Here is a 25512-nt window from a genome sequence, read left to right as displayed (position 1 = left end):
GTTTAAACACCTGCCATGTGCTGATGATATAAAAATGTGCTGCAAGATGGAATCCCTTTCTGCAATCTGGTGAATGTTCTTTTCTTAAGTGTATATGGATTTATGTTGATATGAACCAGGGGCTCTGACTGTAAAGCACAAGGAGTTTTACAACATTTGCAATAGTCATAGCACTTACAGGCTTTAAGCAGAACAATTCAGACCACTTGAAACTCTTTTTCAGCTGTTCTTTGAATTAAGTGAACAGTGATATTAATCCAGTACTTCCGGGACTGCTAGTGCAGCACTTTGTCAGCTTCCTCAGACATATTCACAGCAATCCCACTGATGAAGCCTTGGAATTGATTTAACAGGAGAGTGCAGTGCAACTGAAGTCGTCTTGGAAAAGAGTTGTATTTTTTCATTTCTAAACAGTTGTTTCCAGACTGGGATTCCGTTCCAATGGAGTGGCCTATTGGGATCATTGATGCGCAGTGGGGAGTGCTAAAGGGGACAAACGTACTCAGCAAGTGAAAATAAGTTGAAAATCTTTCCAAATAAATTTGACAAAGCTGAAATAGGAAGTTTCTACATTCAATTTCTAAAGCAATGTGTTCAGTGCAAACATAATTCTGTACTGCCTAGTGTATGTCTCTCCATACAAACATGACGGGGCCAGACCTCAAATCTCATATGCACACAAAGAAAGTGAAGACACAATTCTTGAAGCACTTAGGGCTCTATTTCTGTAAGCAAGCATAAGGGTATGTTTGGTATTAAGAAAAATTTTAAGACTTAAAGACTAGAATGTTAATTGAGTTACAGTTTTGCTTTTTTTAGTATTTTAGTGTTTGGCTTTGTGAAAAGCAAGCAAAATTAATATTAACTACAGCATGTTAAAACTTCAGTTTTCATTGATGTTTCTAGTGCCAAGACAAAGCTAAATCAGGCTTCTTGTTAATTATTTATTGTCTTAGCTAAGCCATGCGCTTGGCTTTGTGTAATAAGCAAACAAAAGGCCAGGTCTTTACCCTGCACAGTTTGTAAGCTGAAAAGTACATGAAGAAAAACAAACAGCTGGGAAATCCCCAGAGAGAGGAAAATGTTGGGAAAGGGCTTGACAGAAACTTAATTCATAATGTAAAATCTTGCTTATTTAGATTCTGTGGGAGAGTCAAAAAGCAAGTTGATAGATTTGGCTTCATTGGCTATTCCATGTACAGAAGCAGACCTACAAACTTAAAAAGAAGAGGATCTATGGGAATTTTTTCTTGGGTTACAGTTTTCAAGAATGAATAGAGAGGATTTCTGATATGTAGATCCAACTCAGTGTGACAAAAACTGAAACCTGTAGAGAAACATGTCCTTTCTAATGTATATTCTGGAGCCTGGTTTTCACTCTTTCATCTTGACCTCTTCGTGTTTCTGTTTTTAACCAGGTATCGAAACGGCTGTACAGTATGGGCTGTTATGAAATCTCTCTGGGGGATACAATTGGTGTGGGGACTCCTGGAAGTATGAAAAGAATGCTGGAAGCTGTTATGAAAGAAATTCCTCTGAGTGCTCTTGCTGTTCATTGTCATGACACATATGGCCAGGCATTAGCCAATATCCTCACAGCCATACAGGTAATGCAAGTTCTTATTTTATAGATATGATAGCAATAGTCTTATTTTAATACAATGCACAATTAAAAAAAAATAAATAAATCCCACCCTTAAAGAAGCCAGTAGAAGAGGAAAAAGCCACTCATTAAACTTTTCAGCAAGTGTTTGCTCACACTTTGAGTTGTCTACAGGTATTATGGCTATTGTTTTTGCAAGAAAATTTCAAAACATATTCTGCAACCTTGCATGAAATTGAAAGTAGCCAGTTCTGAATTTTTATCTACTTACTACTGTCAATTCCATTCAAAAACCCTAAGAAACAGTGATGATGATTATATTCCACATATTTTGCATGAACAAGGGAGATAAAATATTTTTTCTGATGTCTTTTCCTAGGAACATCAGTCCATTTATTGTTCACTAAAATAAAATTTCTATTTTACAAATGTGCCTAAATGTAAAATAGAGTAGTGTGTAATTACATCTTGATTTCAGATTGATAAACCTAAATTATTGGCGATCATGTATGCAGAGTGGTCTAGATACTTTTTCTACTATTAACATATAGTATGCTTTTATGTTTTCAAATTTTATGTTTATGAATTACATCTTCCAAATATGATGAGAAACAACTTTGTATCCTATTTAATCTTATTTCAAATCCATGGCTAAATAATCAGAAATAGCTAATTTCTATAAAAGATATTTTTCTCTTTCTGTTCATAGGTTTTTATAATAGGACACAATACCAGAAACAGACTACAAATTCTAATGGAGTTTTTGTAAGGGTATCATCTTAATGAAAAATACTTTCATATGTATGTGCATTCCTAAGGAGATCTATTTTTATTAAGTCTTACAGAACCAAAAACTGTTTAAAAATGTTAGGCCTGTATTGTTCTATTTTATATTTAATGGCATCTTATGCTCCTTGCAAGTTATGCCATCACTTACTAGGTTAACTTTTCCTTTGTTCTGACTTGTTATTTTGGCACTGCTCATATTATGTCGTTTAGAAATAACAGCAATGTGTTAACAGTGTTAGTGATACAGGCAACAAGAGGGAACATGGAAATGTTTCAGTATGGGAATCTCTGTAGGTATTTGATTAAATACTGAATCACAAACGTGATAAAAAGGGCTCTAACGTTTACTCATACTATTCACTATTGACCCTTACTCACTTTTACTGTTGCAAATGTGCATGTATGTACCATGGGATAAATCAATTGCTAATTTCACAGTTAGCTTCAGTTGCAGATGTAATAGCTAAAAGCATGAAAACCCCTGAGCATGGGAGGAGTTCCCCATAAAAATACTTGAAGCATTGTTTTTTAAATCCTTCCTTAAAATAATTGCTGTCATGGTGCCTACTAAACACTGAACAATGGTTATGCTTTGTTAGCCCTGGTATTTGTTGCAATACTCATTTCACGTTTACCTCATGGTCCTATCTTTGTATTTACTTCTTAAATCAACTCATTAAGAGTTAAAAGGGAAAAAAGCTCGTAGTTACCTAATGTGCAGTCCAGGCTAATTAACATGTAAACTCAAGAGAGCAATAAGCTTAAAACATATCCCTCGTGGAGTCTTCTCCGATTACTGGGAAGCCATGAGTGCCTAAGCTTCCATCAGAAAACCTCCTTATGTGCTCAGGTTCTGCTACAGTGCATGTCTGAAGGTGCTGTGTTTTTGGCTGACCTGAACTTGTCATAGATCTTGCCAAAATTCCTTGATGAAGCAGGCATTACACAGTCTCTCTGACTGGCTTTATGCAAGCAGCTCCTTGGCTTGGTCTGAAGGTCAGTCCCCAGTCTCTTGGATCCTCACACAGGTACAGGACATCACAACATCCCATCCTGTCTCGGTGGTCATGCACTGGTTCTAAGTAGTGGCTTTGTTGCTTTGTTCAAAGAAACTGGGCAGCTAGCAGAGAATTATAGCTATGTCATGTTGTTTCTAAAACAGGGCAACTTTTGCTGGTCAGCTGGATTATAAATGCCAAAGCCAGATGAGAATACCCAGGTCACTTTATAGTCCCTGTTGCCAGGCTTGTCTGTGTTTTCCTTTCTGCCAAAGAAACATGAATGGGTAGTTTAAAGTACTGGAGCGAAAACCCTTGTCTTCAACTCAGTAATTTGTTTTGTGAACCAGATTCTCCATAGATGAATTCCTTACCCTGCCTGCTTTATGGGTTTGTATGATCGACACAATATTTCATCAGGAGTGAAATGTGATTGAGGGGTTATCGAAATAATGGGCTGCAATTATTGCTTGAAAACCATTTTCAAGAATATTTGTCAGGCAAATTACACTATTCCTAAGACACTGCAAACTACAAACTCGGACTGAGTACTGTTGTATTGTATATTGTATTTCCTGAGAATTAATGAATGACAGCTGGAAAGCCACAAATCACTCTACACTAATTCAGGCATTGCTTCGATGGGAGATCTCCTAGGAGTGGAAAGAGGTACTGGTGATTCAGTAAGTAATTTTTTATACAGATCACATTGTTCCATGCAGGATTATACTACCCAGAATATTTTCTTTTGTTTGGGGCTGATCCAAAGTCATCTAGAACTGACAGGCCGTATCTGTATAAGAAATTAGCAGGGAAGTAGCCTTGCAATTTTAGTATTCAGTTTTATGTGTGTTGTTTTAGCAAAAGGATAGGTAGTGAAAGATGGGAGAGAGATTAGCCAACTTTTAAAGGATTAGTAATTTTTTAAGTTGCTGAAGCGAATCATATAGGCCGAAAGCATTACCTAAAAAAAAAAAAAGAGAGAGAGAGATTCACTTTCTTTTATGAAGAGAATCTATGTAAAAATGTGAAGAACATGAAGTCATGTTTCATTACAAAACATTAAACAGTTTAAGTAGAAACATGACTGGCTCCTGGTTAACTGGCTTAGTATTAAAATATCAGAGTATAAAATTTACTGAAGAGACAATGGGAAGAGGATTAGGCAGGATGGGAAGTGATGTGGTGATCTAATTAGAGGTTGTGTGGTATTTTGAGTAAAATTGCATATGTGGGTTAGCTAATGTGACAAATACAAAACGTAGCTAAAAGAAGGAGTAAAACATCTCTAGGAAATTGTTACAGACCTCCAAGGAAGAGTAAAAAGATGGGTCAGAAAACTTCTGTGCTGGAGAGGCCTCAATAAGGTAGACCATTTATCTCAGGAGATTTGAGTTACCTTGACAATTGACCCCTGTAGCATTTAAAGAAAGGGTAAGAAAGGGGAAGATTTTTAATGGAAGTGATACAAAACTATTTTTTTTTTTTTGGTGTAGCTTGTGTAGTCGCCAGAAATAGCTTTGTCTGTTTTCATAGCACATGCCTGAACATCAGAAGGGAATATGGTACGAGGTAAGGAGGTGTTTTGCCCTGCAGTGATACCTCAGTGAGTGAATGAAACAATTGCCTGGTAATCTCACAGAATTTTATAAAATTTGAATTACTATCTTAATTCATTGATATGAACTGATCCCTACACTACTGGGATCAAATCTTAACTTACAGAAAACGAGTTCCAATGACTTCAGAGGAGCAAGGATTTTTATTACTGTGTGTAATCATTTCCACCGTACTAGACACTACAAGATTTGAAAAGAAATGCACACTTTAGTATCAGAAACAGAATTTAACAAGCCTATAATTAAACGTTCAGGGCTGAAAAGTTCATGTTTGAGAATAGGGTGTTTTTCATTATAGACATTAAAATATATCCCTGTACAGAGATGAAAAAAATATATTGTTCATTAATATCTTTAAGGCCCTTGAATTTTAAAGATTATTATTATTATTATTATTAACAAATAGGAATGGCTGGCTGCTGAACTCTTCCCTTCATAACTTAGCTGAGTAGATTCTAGACCCTTCTGTACATGCTGGACAGACTAACCAACTTGCATATTTTTGTGGCTCAAGTTTACATACGGAATAAGGACTAGATTCACACAAATGCAGTAGGTGTTGATATGTCTAAGTTTTAAGTGCCAGAACTAGGAAAGGGATCTGCACGTAGCAGAAGGTCATGGTATATTAATTCACAAGGATTGTTATGTTATGGGAACAGAGTTCCCAACAGCCAGCAGCCTGAAATGGGAGAGCCTATGTTAAGCAACTGAAAAAGGGATTATGGTTTAAATTCCCCTCTTCCATGGTTCTTTAACGCTTACACTTGAAGCCTTAGGTGAGATGAAATTTCCACCCAAAACCATCTCCAAGATGTGAGTACCCGACTTGTCTCTTTCTTCAAATACAGGCTGTGCTGTTTGTGGCTGTTTGGTTTCCCTGTAGTAACATCTCACTGACCACCCCTTTAGCTGTTTATTAGAGGCCAACACACCAGCTCACTGCTAAGACCTCCTGCCAAGGAACTGCTGCTAAGATGCTTCTATAGAGGCTCCCCTTCCTTCACTTAGGGGTGGCTTTAAACCTGAAGCTCCTGTGCTTGGCCGCCACCTGAACTACCCTGCAGCAGTGTTGCAGCTGTGCTACACCCACTCTTGTACCCTGATTCTCACCCTCATCCTCGCTCACTGGCTTGACTTTCTGGCTTGACCTTGGACCTCGCTCATCACTAGGATCTTGTTGGGTGATCACTGGACTGTGACTGATCCTGGTTACTGTCTCCATACCTGATTTTGACCTAAACTCACTGACTCAACTTCCTGTCTCCTTTTTGGTGAGGTTGCTGCTGCCATTGACCTAGCTGTGACTCTTGGCTCTTGGCTTGCCTGCCTTCATGGAGCAGCCTGTCCTTGGCTGCTACTTGAGATAGCTGAATATTTAGAGGAGGGACCAGCAACCGGTATCTTCTGATTTAAGGATGGTTCTGAGTAGCAGGTGATAGTGTTGAAGTGGGAGATACAGCGGCTGTGCAAGTTAGCAGGTCTCATGTGCTTTGATCTTGGGGCTTGGCTGGAGGCTTCGTCTGTCAGAGAGGCAAGCTATTGACATTCATTTAAATCATACATTTCATTGTGTCTGGTTGTACACAAAGCCCTAACAGTTCTGCATTGGGAACTCTTCTGTGTTAAAAAAAAAAAAAAGCTGGACCAAAAAAACAGTCAGAGGCATTGATATCTATGTCTGAGGGGTATCATGAGTTTTAACATTTTAACATTGCCTTTAGTTGCCAGTTAGTTGCCAGACCAACTTTAGCCACAATTCTCTTAAGTTTTGGACTGGCATTTCTGGGATTATTTGACCTAAAGACTATATTCATAATGATGAATTTCCAACTAAGTACAGCATCTGTAATAATATTTTTGTTCTAGAAAATTCACTTTGCATTTGTATCCTGAAGACAATTCCTACACCTTTGCTTTGTCTAATTTATTTACTAAATAAGTTTACTAGATAGTAAAGGTTACTAAAGGATCCAGTACTCATGCTAGTGTAGCCCAGTAAGTGACTTGTATGTACAGCTAGAAGCCATACAAATTACAGTAGCTGAATAAAATAGAGAAGTAATAAAAAAAAATAGCAGTAGAATGGCATGAAAGTATTGAAAGCAATGTTAGGAGGCTGAGCGGGAAGAAGGCAGCTATGTTTGTATACTAATCACATATAAATATTCAATTGTTCTTGGGTTTCTGTTGGTAACTTGTTACATTTTTGCTGATTTATACATAAAAACATACATACAGTATTCTTGATTTCGAAAGAAGCAACAGGATAATTTTATGAAGTACAATTTTACAAAACTTTGTTTTGTAAGAACTTAAAAGCATATTTTCCTATAGTTTAGTTTTCATGAGCTTTATGTACTCATTTCTTGCTTGTATTTCATTTCCAAAAAGACAGAAAGTTAAAACGAGCTGTTTTTCCTGGATTTACATTGAAATTCCCCCTTTTTTAAATAATTATAATGAAAAAACATAGCTGGATTGTGATCTTTTGTATGACTGCTTGGACAGGGTCACAAAATTAATGATGATTTAAAAACTAGCTGAACTCTTGCAAAATGCTGTATTAGCAGAGAGTAATGAGGACATGGTGTAAGTAAAACCTCAACAATAAAGCTAAAAAACTCAGTTCTCTGCTTTTCTAAGTATGAAACAGCAATCAAAAACCCACAGCATGCTGGGTAGCAAAACAAAGACGTTAGAAGAGAACAAAGAAAGGAGCGTTAGCTCAAAGCGTCATTAATTCAGGTATGTACATTTATTTATGTGCTGATATAAATGGTCACCATTTTGGATGATCAGAATTTTGGACTGCTTTTTATGTGCTCAAAATGTAGGTTTAACCACTTCACTTCCTTCACTTGCTCCTCGTAAAACAGAGAAGTATGCACAAGCTTTGAATAAAGATATAAAATCTCTCTGGTCTCCCACCTTTATCTACCATTGACTCCTAGTCTGTATGTTTATCACTGGTAGTTGTGCTTCTTCCTAGCGACCATAGGCTACAGTTGTGGTAGGACTAGAAATTTGTTTATACACCTACATCACTCAACTCTTATCTAATTCATTAGTATTGGACATTCAAAATAATATACAGAAAGAAAAAAAAAAGACAATCATTCTTTTTTTTTTTTTTGTAAGAAATACTGTATTTTTAATTCCTTGCAAAGCACAGTCATTCAGAGCTATAGTGTAGTAAAATAAATTGACACTTTTGTTATAGGGCCGAGAAGACATAAGCAACCATGAAAATGTGTGAAGCCTTGCGTATTGCCATCATACTAGACTTGAGCTAGGAATTTGTCATGGAACAGTGAATATGAGCTTAATGGGTGAGGAAGGTAGTCTAGCCATATTTGCCTGTTGCTAAATAAGCCAAAGTATACTCTTTTGGGGGGCAATAAATAGTAATTGAGGAGATGAACTTGTATGTTGCCAAAGTTCTTGCTTGAATAATACATTAAATACCACTAGGACTATATTATTTTCTGCTGTGTGCTAGGATGCCCATTGCCTAGCATTGAAATGATTTACATCTAAACTTATTTTTAATAGTTTAGTTAACATTTCAACATTATACTAAAGACAATTTTTTTAAGCCAGCAGGGAGGTATTATATGGAATGAATGAGGTACAGGAGGCAGGAAACATAAAATCTTGGCTTGTCTTTTCGTGACTTGACATGTCACTGTGCACATCACTTTTCCTCAGATTTTCATTTATGAAACAGAAATAAGGCTCATCTCTCTCTTTTTTTTTTCTTTTTTTTTTTTGTGTGTGTGCGTGTGTGAAATGCTAAAAAACACAGAGGAAGAATATCAGACAAGTACAAATTATTTTTATGAAGTCCAGTTTTAAAAGTTATTTTTGAAATTGTAATTTATAAACAGATTTCAAATCTGGTGCAAAATATAATTTTGAGCTAAAAAAAAGCTAATGTATATGAGTGGGCAAGTGATCAAAATACATCTACATGTCCATTCAAATCCATGTAATACTCCATTTCCTTTCCCCTGCATAGCCTGGCACTCTGAAGAATTTATGCAGTACAATATGGAGTGGCAAAGACTTACCATATTAAACACTTACATATTTTGGGATCTTGAAAAATGTTAATTTTTTTTTTGCATTCTTGTTTTGAGAAATGCGTAGAAGTGGACAGGTTTCAGGAGACCTCACAGGTTTATTTTCCTCTGCTGTTTACAAGTGAATCAAGATATGCTAAGAAACTGCAGAAGACTTAACAGAGAGCTACAGAAACTAATTTCAAGGTTCAGATAGGGAAACATTAGAAAAAGCACAGCTTGACTGAGAATGGGATTCAGGAAGGGCTGGTCATGCTTCAGTATTTTGCTGGAATTCTTTGAGGCAGTTGCTGCCAAAGAAGACAAAGGATATCCAGTGGCCATCATATGCTTTGATTTGTCAGAAAACAATTTACAGTGTTCTGTACTGGAAGTTAATATTAAGGCATAGAGTCATGTAATAAGTGGAAAGTTGGCAAAATGGCAGGAAACAAATGGAGTTATAAAACAGAATATCTTCTATCTGGAAAGCACCCATCAGCAAGGTTGTGGAAGTATTGGCCTGTGGGTCCCAGGTTTTCCTGCTTATATGAATAATTTACTGTACTATAGTGCTCCTGTTAAGGACAATCAGTCTAATGTATAGAAATTAAACTTTTTACATTTAGATTTAGAAATTTTAGACTTCCAGTGTGAGAAAAAGGATAGCTAGCACATTTTTTTAAGTGTAAATCTGTCTAATACTCTAAAACATGCAAAAGAAATAAGTTTGGGACCAAAACTATGAGTATATGAATATGCTAATTTTAGGTAAGGTAAAAGATTATTTGTTACAACATGCTTGTCCTTTAAAAAACAGGTCTTCGTAGAGCTTTTGTATTTCTCTAGGAGCTAGTTTGTTCAGGGCACTCATCAGGGTTACTTTTCTGGGTTTAAAGTATAAATGATACTTTTGAATTATTTGTCAGTAAACTAAGAAAACCATTAGTAATGACAAAAAAATTCTTTAGCAAACATCAATTTGCGTTTTTATTTCTGTTTCCTTTCATTCATTTTTCCTCATATAAACAACATAAAACATCAGTAAAGCTAGCAATTAAAAAGTTTAGATGTTTAAGCTGAAGAAATACATTGCATTAAAAAAGAAAAGAGTGAAAAACTCTTCAAGAATGAAAACAGAAGTGAGTAAGACTATATTTTAAAGCAGGTAATTTGGGGGAAAATGGCAGGTGAACTGTGAAAAGGTACCAGATTGCAAAGTTTCTATTAAGAAAACTTAAAGAGGGGGTATGCACTTTAGAAAAGTAGAAAAACACTTGTGTTATATAAAATAATATTACTACTATAAGCAGTCAGCTAGTTACTTCTGTAAGTGAAAAAGCATACTGCAGAAATGAATAAATCAGACCTACATATGGGAAAAAAATGAAAACATAAGCATTCATACTGAAAATCTGAGAGATGTTTTCCAGTATTTTCTCTGTTCTTTCTCTTTTTTGGCCTTTTTCATAAGTACTGGTTTTATATTATTGCCTGTAATTTCAACAAAATAAAAAAGAAAGAAAATGAACAGACAATACCGCTCCTGCTCTTTTCTCAGATCAGTACAAAAGAAGGAGCAACCCTGTTTTTATTGCTTTCTGCTGTTTCTCACAGGATGTGCATAGTATGCAGTTTCTAAAGGGCTGAATGTTTCTGATCTTTCTCTCTGTGCTTCAGAAAAACTTGATAGCCTGATAGTTAACAAATAAATTCCTCATTGCTAATATTACAACTGTTACACTATTGCTAGGAAAAAAAAAAGTTTGAACAGTGGACTTTGTTTCATGATTTTTAGTTTTTGAAATTTTTAGTTTTAACACTTTTTAGGATAGGAAAGGGAATAACATATTTTATTATATACTGAAATAGCAGCCAGAGTTGCTAAGACAAAGAAGTATTTACATTAATATACCAACAGGTAGCCTGTATGGTCTTAAGAAAAAAAAAATCTTAGTATATTATAAACAATTAACGAATAATAGAAATCTTCATTCTTCTAGCTGCTTCTAATATGATGATTGAATTTCAGAAGCTTTCAACCCTAGTTACTGAACCAACAAACCTCAACTCTCTCTGTTTCAGGATACTAATCAGAAAAAGAGATCCTTCATCAGTTATAGATTATCCTTGTCTCCAAATTCTCTCACTAGTGGTAACTTGGAGCAGTAGATGCAACTTCCCTTTGGCTTAAAATCAAGCCTCAACTGTCTTTTAAAACATTCTTAAATCCTGAATTTCTCATGCAAATCCATGTGTGTCTTTGTATGTCTCTGCAAGCTCATATGGATTTGTCACTCTAGATCTAAATGGAATATGAATGGAGAAATCACTGTAGCAACTAGAGAAATAAATTCTAAAGTGGTTTTAGCAATTTTCTATCTTAAATCCAAAGATAATTTCTGTACTAATAGCACTGAAGCTGTGGATTTATAGAAGGAATGTGTTTGGCCCAAATGCTTTATGCTCCTTCCTCTTTTTCTGTGCTGGCCTACTTATACTTTTTTTCTTGGAATGCTGTTTTATTGTAGCTTTCTTAATCACCTCCTGAATGCTTTCACTTCTGAGTTTCCCATGTTGTAAGTGATGTTCAATTGCACGTTTCATTCTTCAGTGTTGGTGGTATGTTCCAGTGTCAGCTTCATTGGTAATTTTGTGTTTCATTAAATCCAGAACCATTAAGGCCATTCTGTAGGCACTCTAGTATTTATTACATTACTGGGCATCTTTCTCCTGTTGTGAGTGCACTTCTATGCATATAAAAATAAACAGATTCAGATGATTTATTATAAATGATTCTTAGCCCTTCATTGGATGCTGTTCTGCATCATTCATTAGTTATCATATCTAGGACTATAGTTTGTAAAATGGAAAGAAATTAGAATTCATAGAATATGAGTAGAGAGTTCTGTCTTATTTCACCTTTTGCCAGTTGATTACAGGTTTGGAAAACTGTGGTTGCAAACAAGGCTTATACAAGGTAGCACAGGATATAATTTAGATAATTAACCAGCATATTATAGGCTCATCTGAGGACAGTACTTTGGTCAGGCTGTTGTCTTCTCTCTCCTTTGTTCTCCTTTGTAATTCCTTTTTTTTTTTTTTTTCCTCCCATTCTTTGTCTCCCTCTGTGCCTAAGTGGAGTAAATATACTGCTGGCAGCTCACTGGCAAGAAAGGAGAATGATATGAACAGATACCATGTTCTTACATCACCTAATCATAATATTTTCCCTGGCACTTATGTTAATTTTCTCCTCTTTCACTATTTTCCTAGCCATTGTTTTTTAGCTGTAAGTCCACATAGCCAGAGCAATAGTCTTTTTACAGACCTCCTTCTATCATCCCAACTGTGTCTTGTTTAACTTGACTATTTAAATGACTAAGAGTCAGCATCATCCAGTTCTGAAGTGGACTGGGCAGTAATCCAGCTCTTTCTGTTAGAGACAGACATTCATTTTTTTGGAATAGAAACAAATTACTTCCAAATGCTGGAAATGTAAGAAGGCTTTTCAAAAAAAGGTTTTCAGGTGTTTATAGAACAAATTAGTATAAAATAGTTTTCAAAATGCTAAGCCCAATTCAAAATAAATATTTAGTACTTTTAGGAGTTGTGAAAATATAGCACTAGAAAACTGAAATCACTGAGCTGTAGCATGCATAAAAATATAGTGAGGGCACACTGGTGTCAAATTCCCCATGCATTTTTCTGTTGTGCCTCAACTGGATTGCATGCATAAAAAGGTAGTACTTTGTTTATTTTTTTTTTCACATGAGACTACATGTAGGCTGTAGGTTTGACAAGATGACTGTCTGTAAATATTTGTTATTTTACAACAGTTTTTGATTCACTGTCTGAAAATCTAGATTATCAAGATGACTGGAAAACAAAGACTTTTCATTGGCTTGAAGGTTGTTTTTGTGCCTCATTCAGCATCACATAGGCACTCTCTAATCCAGTCCAGTTCTCCACAGCTATTACCTGTCCCCTTTGGTTTTATGATATCTTGCTTGCCTCTTACACACCTACAACAAATGAAGTGGTATTTCCACACACAAGTATCCTACACACTGGCTCATCCCAGATCTGCTTCATCCTAGCAAGCTAGTCCCATTCTCCCCTCTTAGCATCCTTCCCACATTCTTCACCAATTTCTGTCTCATCAGACTACGTGTCTGAATAGACTTAGAACTACCTCCTCATTCTCAAATATTCTCCAATTCTAGTTATATCTTTCCTTTATTTTTTTCCCCCACTGAATTTCATGATGTTTCCCAGGCTGTATTTATTTTTGTCATATCTCCATTTGAATCAGTCACCTTTCTTTCTGCGGCCTGGGTCCAGTGAAGTGTCAACTGGCTACATCTATGCATGTAAACTGAACGTGCCTGGGCTTCCCTGGCACTGAGGCCAACTGATATGAAAAAAGCTTACATCCATAAAATCAAATTCTTACCCTACAAAACAAGGTAATAGAGGTCATTTCTACCCTACAAAACAAGGTCACTGCCATCTATGAATGATTTCTGTGTGGTGCTAGTTCCCAAAATGTGCCAGAAATTGTTTGTTGGAACCCTACCTGTCCCAGGCCAAAGCTGTTCCAGAGACTGTGGCAAGAGTTACACACAGTGGACGATTGACTTCCAGTACCTGGGAGTCTTCCCCAACACAGTTTAGTCTACTGGTGATATACATAGCAACAAGAGAGCGCAAATTTCTTTATATTAACAGCACAGAAAAGAATTTTTGCTGTCATTCCTAGTGGCTTTTGGAGGCTGTCCCCATGGCTGAGGTTTCAGACGTTCTGGTCAGCCTTGGCTGTGTTCTGTGCTGCTGGAGTCCCTGAGGATTTTCACTGCCCTACTGATGCAGGTCTTCATGATGCAGCTGTACACTGTGTCTGTCTGTACGGCTGAGGTGGGACTCCCCAGATTACATGTCCTTGGTTCAAGACATGGGGTCATGAGCACTTCAGGAGGCTATCATTAATTACCATGAGAAAAGGAGCGCATTTAAGTTGTTTTGAAAAGCTGAACTATTATGGCCAAATTTTTCCAAAGCAATCAGTTCAGGGCAGATATCCGTCCCACAGGATTTCAGCTTGATTAATGAAAAATTGGCAAAGCTATAACATACTGTACCATAGGATCTGAATATGGAAGATGCTGGCCAATCTTTGCAGCTGATATAGCTATCATGCCAATTTAAATTAAATTTCTAATTTAAATATGCCACAAAAGTAAAGTCTGTTTTTAAAAAATAGTAATCTAAAATATATTCTAGATTAATACTTAGTTCATGTTAATAGACTACCTATTTGTTCCTGTGATTAAGATGTCTTTATGATGGTAATTCTAGGATATCTATTTTTAGATCTTTGCTAATTTAGAATATCTGAGTATGCCAATAGTTGTGTACCTAGCTTTATGTTTTCAGCTAGTCTCCTTCTGGATTGACTGTGGTATAGCCTTATTCCTTTCACTTTCTATTAGTTTTGAGCTTACATGCTGTACACTGAAAAGCTATGTGGTGCAGTGATAGTAGTGCCATATAGTACAACATAATTTTAAAACAATTCTAAAAAATTAAAAGTTTGGTGAGGATACAATTATATTAAGTATATGTAAGGACATATTTTCATGGTATTCTAAAAAGAAATTATTTCTATAAGAGTTGCTTTACTTGGTTTTAGAAATTCTCCCTAAAATCATATTGCACTTTAATCAGGCTATGACTCTGCATCCATCAGTTAGAAGAAGACAAATGGCTTTTAAGCATGTGTATTTTTCCACACTGTCAAAATGACTCTCTCTCCCTTTTCTCCCTAAAGTAATTATTTTTGAGTTTAACAGTAAGCGTAAAGTAAGGACAGAATTGCAACAGTGCTCCTCACTTGGGACTGATGTTTCTTTTCATGACCTTATGTTATTTGTGAGCATGGTTTTTCTAGTTTATGCCTGGAAAAAAGGTATTGCATGGACGCTGACTTTTAGACCCAGGCGAGGGTCAGACTAGTTTGCCATGGCAGGAACAGTCCTGGGAAATAGCTGCAACTGGGTCCCAAATCCCAGTGTCTCCAGTAGGGAAGTGCAGTGTTTACAGGATGATGCTTACTTCCTTTTTGGGCAGCTCTACAGACAGCTGTGCTGAGGGGGTGGAACTAAACCTCTGGCCATTCTTGCATATTTATTGCTCCTCAGAACCAATTTTGTTACGATCCAGCAAACAATGAAGGAGGGAGATTTACTTCCTATTGTTGAGACATGTCAGGTGGCTTTAAACAAGCTGTCGGGATGTTTCCTAGGGTAAATTAAATTGCAGAAAGTGCAGAGGTACTACCATCAGACATAGTGAAGTTCCTGAGTTCACTCTAACAGAGTATGTTGGGTAGATCTTTGTAGTTGTATGAGAGCAAGTGAACATCTTACATAACTGGAATAAGTCGAAGATGACTCTTCAGTCAAGACAGAAACCAAAGCTGATGCAGTACTTAAAGTATGACAATCATCTTTTCTTTCTGTGCTGTCCAAAAGCAACATTGAACCAGTCTTCTGAAGTAATTCATTTGTCATTTATCTATTTTTTTTTCTTTTGAAATATTACAGTACAAATCGAAACAGCTAGGGTTTCAAAAATAAAACCTTTTTGATCATTGTAGAGATAAATGAATGGTACACTCCTTAATTTTTGCCAGCTTGCATATTTTCCTGTTTATTTAATTTTTTTTCTCCTTTGTTGCGTAGTGCAAGTACTGTACAGTGACAGATTGTCAGAGGCAAATAATGTGATTTGCTTAATGTAAAGTCCTTTCAAATGCAGGAAGTAAGCAATTATAAAAAGATTTTTCTCTGATCTTTATTCCCTATAGTTAGATGTTACTCATAGTAAGAGTTGTACCAGCCTGTAACAGTATTTGATGTATATTTTCCTCTTAAGAATAAACTGTATGAACAGAGTAAAAGTAGACTTAGCAAGTAGCAAGGCAATATAATGTGCATTTACAGCAAAAGAGAAGGTGCTAAGTTGAATGTTTTTTAAAACAAAGGCAGTGATCTGGCTTTACTGTTAGAAGAAGTTTTAGATGAGCAATTTGCAACTGTCTTTTTTTATTTTTTGATATATAAAAAAGGAACTTTATGCAGCATAAGGGGAAAAAAATGTAAGATTATATTTTGTGACTGCCCACCTTGGAAGGCAAGATTCTTTTGGAGGTACTGTAATGTAATAAGGTATTGTAATGTAATGTAATGGACATTACCAAATTGATCCAGTTATAATGGAATAGTAGAAGCTGAGAAACTGTTACACTTTCTTTTAAAGTTTACTGCATTATGATGAAAATCATGGTGAAAACTTTATGTTAAATAAAGACTCACTCTGACACATGGTGTCCAAAAAGATGCCCTATTTGATTACATGCTCTTTGGTCACTACTTTACTGTAGTTATTAACTGTTTAATCCCTTCCTGAGTTTCTACTCAGGACATCATATTGTAGCAGAAAATGGAAAGTTCTACTTCCTTGAAATTACATAGATGAATGAATAAAACATATATTCCAGAGTTCTTAAAGGGAGATTGCTCCTTGGTTCTGAATCTTTGCAGTAGAAGCTATATTTTCCAACACGACCTTACTGGTCCCATTTGTTAAATACATTTGTCTGAATCTGGAATAAAATTAAGCAAGTGTATAGCTATTTGCAAATTCAGGGTTTATTTAGTGGGAACGAATTAAAAAAACAAATGTACTGATGGAAATAACCTACTGTTTTTTGTTGCAAAAGATGTAGAAGGAAATAATAAAAATAAATTAATTAAAAAAAAAACACAAATATTTAATACTTTATTATACCATAACATGTACTGAAATTTTGCTATAACTTTTGCTTAACTAACTGTGAACCTGGTCTTCCTCTAGAGAATGAGGTGTGCAAAAATGAATACATTTGTTTTCGTTGTTGGGTTTTGCTTTATGTTTTTTTTTTTTTTTTTTTTTTTGGTGGTGGTGTATTTTTTTCCATGCAATGATTTTCAGAACCCTGATACCAATGAAGAAAAAAGCAGCAGTATAGCTTTGTAAATATTTTATAAAATGTCCATCTGAAGCCCCTCAACCTCTGCTAATTAGAGGCCATACTGTGGAGATTGACAGGGTAAATTACCAGTTAATGTTTACACAACAAAACATATGCCCAGTACAATATCCTACACTGATGTTACTGAAACCAGAGTCCGGAAATGTACAGTGGAAACAAGACGTGGTACTTTTCTTGTGCCAACACAAACAGCAATTATAGCACAGTGTGAGAGAAGTCATAAGGAATACTACTGCATATCAGTAGTTCAACAAAGTCAGCACTTTTGTGTAATTGCAGGGGAAAAGGGCTGAAAAACATTACAGATCTCAGCAAGAAATGGCCCTTTATACTTTTAAACTGATCCTTGATAAAACAATGCTGGGGTCATGAGAAGGCTACTCTGCCAATTTTGCTTCACTGTGGGATCCATTGACATCTGGCTGAGCTGCGGAAGCTGGAAAACTTCTTTAATATTCTCTTGACAGTAAAATGGACATGTGGAAAACATTCTAATCTGTTAATCTTTGGTGCTCCTGAAGAAAAAGGACATTTGGCTTTATACTTTGTGATGATAAATATTAAGTCTCCAGGTCTAGCTGTAAATAAGTTGAAAGCGTTCGAATGGAGAATGCAGTTCTTATTTTCCAAATATGGGAGAAGATGAATATGCACCTGTGTAATCCAGATGATGTAATAAATGCCAGGAACCTTTTTCTATGGGTAGTTTACCATACATCTTGGCAATTTACTTTTCTTTATGGTGAATATATTTTGTCAATGAATATTAGGGAGCAGAATCTCCAAACTTCCTTATGTCCTACATAAGAAATCAGAATAAAGCATTGTTTCACTCAAGGGATTATGAAAATAGAAGTAAGAGAGATTCAAAATAGTAGTTATTCCTGAATAAAAAGTGCAGGCTTTTATTTAACAGCATTAACTGTACTAATCCTTTTTGACCTGAACTTTAAATCTAATATGGAATGATAGCGAATGATGGAGATACACATTTATTCAACTTGAGATAGAATGTACAATTCTTCATTTCTGCCATGAGATGTATTACCAGAAATGAGAAGAAAGAAGAATTATCTAGCACATTAAAAAGTAACTGCTATGAGCATACACTATGCATTGTAAATATGAAACATTTATTGTGTATATTAACACAATATGGGGATGATACCAGGGAAAACTAAATTAGAATTCAAAATTCTGAACATTCTTTTATTACATTTTGAATTAATCTGAACAAGTATAACAATGCATAAAATAATACATTTATACATTTGATGAAAGTTAAAGTGGTTTTCTTGATCAAAGTAGCAGACTACATCATTATAACATGTGCCCTGTTAGAAATGTGTGACTTCTGTTAGGTATCTTCTTTTACAAAATAAGTAGCCTTAGGAATTAAGAGAACTATTGCTTCTTCTGAAAGCAGTGAAATGAATACAGTAACAGTTAAAAAGATGAAAACAGATTTTTGTTCTCTGATACAATGAGGTCCTTTTCTTTCTGCCTGCTTATTGGGGAATTATATTTCATTGATTGTCACTGGTATCTACAAGAGGCATCAAATCTGGGAATTCCAACTGCAGGCTAGAACTATTTTAGTGGTTTTAATAATAACGATACAGTCTTGAAGTTCATGCCTTTGCTCAAGCAAGCTCCCAGAGAATAATAATTCTAGTAAAGTAAGAATTAGTCCAATTTACCTCCGGAAGGCTGGGCAGTTTCAAGAGATCTAGGTCTGTATGAAATAGATTCTTGTAAGCAGTTAAGTGTTGCTGTTGCCTAAGGAAATTCAAAGTGCAATAAAATCTGGTTGAAAAGTGGAGGGGTAAAGATGAAATTGGAGAGGGTCTAGGCTTCTCAAGGAACGTGCACAGAACCCACCACCATCCTGGTGTTTCTGAAGTAGCTAAAAACTTTAGCTTCAGCAGGGTCTTCTGTTTAGGTGTTGCCATGGGTTTATGAATTTTTGTCCACTGAGCTTCCCAAGCTTCTACTCCAGTGAGCCAGTGGTGGTTTCAGACTGTGAAGACCACACATGCTGTATAGGTGACCAGCCCTTAGACATGGAGCTGATACTTCTGTAGGACTCCACAGGACGTCTGGAGATGAGTCCCAGGGATGTGGGAAGGTCCCTGTTTTTGCTGACAGGGTGGCAGGTGGGTGGGATTTCAGAGATAATGTGGGGAATGAAAGTCAAAACAAAGTGGGTTTTGTGGGTGGGTGATGTTCCTGGCTCTAGGGGAGTCAGGTGCTGCTGTGTGAGGGCTCTAGCTGAATGAAAGTCAGATGGGATTTTAAATGCTGTTACCATTTCACTCCTTAAGATATCCTGATGCTGACATGCCATAATACTGCCATGGAATGAAATAGTTCTGCTCTGCTTTTCCAGCTTTCTTATAAACACTGTTATTGCTACAAATGTACTTTATTAAAAAATGTTTTTAGCCACCCACCTATTTTGCTTGCTTACGTTGGTACAAGCTAGTGTCCTATGCCATTTAGTGCATCATGCAAATTGAGGGAAATTGGACCTCCAGGAACATTTTTGGCCACCTAGTTTAAGCCACAGAGTGAATCAACAGAAGCTGGTCTTCCAGTAACTAAAAGGGTTGGGAGCTGACAGGAGTTAATCAGGAGTTAACAAAAAGATTGAAAAAAATTGTAGTTTCTTTCTAAGGTATAGATACAAACAAAAGGTGCAGTTAAGATAGTTGAACTACATTATATGATGCATGAATGTATGCAGAAAGTAGCCTTTTCAGATGATGTGATGTTCAGGTCAGATTCATCATTTTCATTGATGGATTCCTGTATTCCATATCCACTTCAAATATTGCCACATCCACTTCAAATATTAGAACAGTGCCTTTCTCTGATTCACCACAGCAGCACTCTGTCCTTTTTCAGTATCGTAATGCACAGTGTGTTCCCTGCAATGTGTATTCATTTTCATCTGTGGTTCCAGTCTTCATTCAACTCATTCTCAGCTGATGCTCCATAATTTAGGCATTATGATAATTCAGCTGTCTTATTTTTGTGGGTACTTCTCTACACAGTTTATCCTCTGTCAGACATCCCTGGCAAAGTGAGTGGATTTTGTTTCTTGATCAAAACTTCAGTGTCACCAGTTCCCAACAGTCCTTCTTTAGTCTCAGCAAAATTTTCCTCTCCCTGAACAATCCGTTACCACCACTTTAAGTAAACCTTTTGTCTTTCCTGTCCATTCAAAGCCCTCAGCATGTTTTCAGGTTTATTTTTGTTAATTTGCACTGTGATGTAGCATGTGAGAAGAACCTTGTGGCTGCATATAGGGCACAGACAATCTGTCATAAATGTTGTATCTGTGGACTAAACAGTTCTCCTCCTGCCCACTCCATTGCTGCCCATACCTTTTCCTCTCTAGTTTCTCTTTCCTTCCTGATCCCCAAATTATCTTCTCTGTTATACATGTTTAACAGGTCTCCTGACTGTGTCCGAACTTGAATCTATAAACTGAATATCCCAAATTTTTAAATCAGATTAATTCATAGCGTATAGCAGGCAGACAAACTGTGAAACCACCAGAGGTTTATCTGAGAGCAGAGACTTCTGCTGAAGAGCATCTGGGGCAATAACTACTTACTTCAAATCAGCAGCAGCTGGCTTGGAAAATCTGGCAACGCCCTGGGTTGCTTGGGGTGGCAGGGAGAATGGAAAGTCGGTCTGTGCTCTGATGGTCATCATATCTTCACGGGTCTCAAGATCTTAGAATGTGTCTCCTGCTCCCCCTGCAGGTTTTGTGATCCTTAGCAAGGGAGTAGCTCTAATAAGGTACAGTCCTGAATTAGCAAACCATAGTTACTTGTAAGTAAAAAGGAGCACACATACTCAGAAAAGAGAGCAAAATATGCCCGCAAAGGCAATGCTAATAGTGATTTCTGAACTCCTGCTTCTCAATCTTAATTTTATTACGGTGTAGGATTTTGATTAGGACTTTCTAAGCTTTTCAAAATCTCAAAAAAATCAACAGGAAAACAGTCTATTGTACATTTAATGACATTTATTCCCCCAAAACATCCATGAAAATTCTCTGAAGATCTGGATCCGCAACACAGATCTTGAGTGCTCCACCAGTAGGCGAGAGATTGCCCATGCAGGTGATGTACTGCAGGCCAGAGACAGATTTTCTTAGTTTCAGAGAGAAATTGCTCCATAGTTCTTTGCTGAGGTTGAGGGAAGGAGCATTGTCAACTGCTGCTGGCTTGACCCTTGGGCGTTTTAGTTACCAGACTGACCAGGTTCCTGACAGTGAGGTGGAACTTTCCTAACCCCAGGCTGTGTGAGCTGTTAAAATCAGTGCTACTCCTGGGCCAGATGTGAGAGTGTAAAGCTGTAAGAATGTCTCCAAGAAGCTCGAATTAGAATTATTGAATATTAGCATAACAAAGCGTTTTTCTTCCCCAAAACTTGTTCTCGGAAGTGGCCAACCCCATTTTTCACTAGAACTTTCCAAAGCAATCCAGCCTGAGGTGGAGACAAGGCATGGAAAATATAAAATCCAGCAGTTAAAGGCTGACAAAGTAATAAACAACTGAAAGTACGGTCTTATGATAGGAAGTGTTAGGGAACTTTAACTCTAGATGTCATTGCCAGCTTTGCTTATAATAAATGTGTCAGTAGCAATATGAAAAGATGTGTGCAATAAGTTAAAGGAATGCTGTATTAACCTATTTTATGCAGCACGTCTGCCCACAAATTGCTTGCATCTCAATATGTTTCAGGAGGAAAGGATTTTTTTTTTTTTTGGCTGAATGTACCAATTTTCTAAATAAATGAAATGGGAAATTATAGATTTTAATGTAACAGTGACACCCTGTGGTCAGTAGTGGCGGAGTTTCTTCTGAAAAGTATCGTTTTCTTTTGTGATATATTAATTTTTAGCAAGAGAGGAGAGAAGAAGCAGAAAAGAAATGAAGTTAGCTTTCAGGGTTTTCCACAAAGAGACGTGTCATTCTGTTTTATTGCTCTGTATGTAGAAATGCATGTTTCTAATTTTGTTTCAAATTTATTTGTTTCTAATTTATTTCTAATAAATAATATTTATTTACATGCATTTGTCTTATTGAAATAAAGGAGGTGGCAAACCTTGATTTTAGACAGTTTGAGAATATAACTCATAGAAGAGTCTCTGTGAGCACAGCCACCTTGCAAAGAGTTATTGGTGTAGTTACTTATATTTCTGTAGTTATCTAGATCTCTAGAGGAGGAGTTTCCCTGATGGCATACCAAGTAGTGATGGGTAACTGATGCCAGAGAGACACAGTAGTATGACAGTACCACACTTGTGCCAGCTACACACTGACAGGGCTGCAGTATTAAACAGAAGTATTAGGCTTGTGCTGCCTTCTCTGTGGACAATCTTTGACCCAACATGTATAAGTCCTCCTTTTACTTCTTCCTCCCTTCCTTCTTCCTTAAACAAATGCTTATATAATGTAGTGATGTTTTGTCTAAATGCACCTATCTTTAAGGCACTGTGGTACTGAACTTCACAGTGCTGTGGCCCATAAACTTTCTGGGATAACAAATCTTTTGCAGTTTAATAGGGATACCTTTTTTATGCATACCTGGGATCCTGGTTCTTCCCTAGATCCCCTAGTTACTTGATAAATGCAACTGATAAAAAGTTATAAAAGCCAGAAAAATCCAACATATATTATGGTTTCTAAACGTTACTTTTTTAAAAAAAAATTAAATTAATAATTTATGACAGACTTGGTTTATAGCTTCAGATTTATAGTTTATGCATCCCTGGAGTTACTGATGCTGGCCTTGCCATTTTTAAGAAAGGGACAAAGTTTATTTTACAGAAACATTTCTGTCAGATGAAGCCAGGTTTAAAGATCAGCAGTGAAGGTGAGTAAGAAGACTGACTGTCCCAACAGGAAGTTATGGGGAGGCAGAAAAGCAAACCAAGAAACATGAAGCATTTATTATTCATCGGCAATAATGGTTTCCTGTTAAAACTGGCTATTTGACAAAGGTGATGAATTTAATTCCTTGCTCTATCTTTGGGGAATTTGGAAGTTAACATGGGACAGGAACAAAAAGTCTTCTGCCTTCTCTAGAGAGTAACTGAAGCTAGCCAAAACTAAAGTTTGGAAGGTCTACAGGAACCACTATCAGGAATTTAGTGACTGTAAAACCTCTGCAAGTGTTTAAAGATTGGAGCATTTAAGTGGTCCTGGAAGCCAGGCCATTGTTCACCCACACACATATCCATATGTAAACAGCTCAGTGAGTGCTCATCTTGGATGTATCCTATGAAATAGCTGCGGTGCGACATCTCATGAATCTCAGCACAATTTAGTGCCTGTCAGGAAGTGACAACGAGACTGTGGGCTTTGTAGAGATCTCATATTGACAGTGAATGTTTTGCAAGCTCAGCTTGCTGAAAGGCTTGAAACTCATTATCTCCTTTAAAAACCTGACAAATATTGTACATGTGATGAAGGATGAGGCCTTATTTTACACTTTATGTCAATTTTTAGCTTTTCTTTTAAAGTCCCTTATGCTTTCAAGTGCTGCAAGAGCAAAACATCTTCATAGCTGCTCAAACTCGCAGAGAAATTATTTATTAGGTGCTATATCAGACTCTGTGCTTGGACGGGCTGGGCTGTAATATTAACCTTCAAATTAGTTAGTAGTGCTGCTGAAGGATGTTTTCCAACATCTGTTTTTAGCACAGTTAGAATGGAGCTTGCAGTACTTATTATTTAAATACTTTTTGAATGGGGCCACACGGGCGATGAACTGCAGTGATTCTGCACATGAATCAGAAAGCACGTTAAACTTGTCTGTCACTGAAGGAGGTAGCACATGCAAAAACAGATGGGTGCTGCTGAGCCTGCTGCTGAAATAGCAGTACAGTGCAGCAGACATCTTATCAGAAGGGTTGTAAAGAGAACTTTAAAGGAAGACACACTCTTTTAATGTTAGAAGTATATTGTTTCTTGTTTTTTTCTTGCAGTTGAAGCTTTGTGAAGCACTGGAGTAATACTGAGAGTAATATAGGTGATAACCCCCAGGAGTAGGTTCTCCTCAGCTTTTGACATATTTTTCCATCTGTTTTTGGATGCCACTTTGTCAACAAAATCAATTTAGTTGATATTTTTCCCATTTTTGCACAATGACAAGTGTTTCATGAGATAATTTGCTAGAGTTAGAAAGTGACTGTTTATGCTGAAGCTGTTCCTGAGTCTATTGATCTTCCTAGGAGTTTAACAACTGTGATGTATGTTAGCACATTATTTATCTAAAATTTTTATCCTCCCATAAAAGTTAGTGAAAATAAGTATGTCAAGAAGGATTCTCTAGAAGTTATGACATAACCTGACAGCTGGGGGGAAACGCCAAGAAGGGCATTTTTTTCTACCTTTTCATCTCTGAAACAGTCATTTCTGATGGAAGTCATTATTTCTGATGGAAATCTTAAAATCAGACTGAGACAGCAGGCATGGCAGTAGGATGCATGCTTGTATCAAACCAACACATCTACACGCTAGTCTCCCTTTTCTCTTCCCCAGATGTTCACCATGCCCTAGTTCTTTCCAGTAAGAGGCCTTTGGTGTCTTTCTGCAGGGACACTTGCAAGCCTGACAGCTGCCACTTCGGAGCTTGAAGCAATGATTTCTAGAGTAAATGTATGAATCTTAGCAGCTAATGCAAAAGAAACAGAATTTCTTGTTGAAAGCTATTTTAAACACATACCCTCTGTGTATTGGGCACAGATGTGTTGTATAACACATTTTCTGACCAGCGGGTTACACAAACAAAGTGTGTGACAAGTGACTGAAATGTGAAACATGTACTTTGGTGATTCACTCCATAATTCACAGATTAGTGTACTTTTAAATACAATATCCTTCTCAGAAGGTCTCATTGTGAGAGCAATATGAAACAGTAATGTCTTACCTGTCACAGTTATGTACCTTTTCTCCTCTGAGGTCCTTATTAAAGGCTTTGAGCAACTACCTAGCTCAAGATAATGTTCCCTGTCTTAGAATAGGACCTGGGACAACACTTCAGTGGATTACTCTTTAGTTTTACACTCTAGAACTGTTGGAACTTCAAAGAGCCAGTAAGGTCAATGATAGAACTGTTAATGCAACAAAACCCTAGGGAAGTTAATTTCAGAACCAAAATACCCACATATAAAGTGAGGCTGATGAGTATATTGGGAAAGGGGATTTAGGAACTGCAACACAGTCTTTTGCCTGACTTACCAGGTAGTTGCATTTCTGTCTTTGAAGGAGAAACTCAGGTTCCTAGCCTATGGGGATGGTTAGATCCCTGTATGAATGAG

The 25512-nt window shown here is 36.7% G+C and overlaps 1 protein-coding gene across 1 annotated transcript in view; it reads left to right on the top strand.

Annotated features, from left to right (window-relative positions):
* Positions 1-25512, top strand: part of HMGCLL1 (3-hydroxymethyl-3-methylglutaryl-CoA lyase like 1) — an 81080-nt gene that overhangs the window by 48413 nt on the left and 7155 nt on the right. Inside the window, exon 7 of the mRNA XM_035543021.1 lies at positions 1419-1607. Coding sequence (XP_035398914.1) covers positions 1419-1607 — 189 coding nt within the window. The remainder of the gene's footprint in view (positions 1-1418; positions 1608-25512) is intronic.

The sequence above is a fragment of the Cygnus atratus genome, chromosome 3 (assembly GCF_013377495.2).
Source record: "Cygnus atratus isolate AKBS03 ecotype Queensland, Australia chromosome 3, CAtr_DNAZoo_HiC_assembly, whole genome shotgun sequence".
Classification (NCBI taxonomy): domain Eukaryota; kingdom Metazoa; phylum Chordata; class Aves; order Anseriformes; family Anatidae; genus Cygnus; species Cygnus atratus.
Note: the sequence above shows the minus strand (reverse complement) of the source record. Positions and strands in the feature narration are given on the sequence as shown.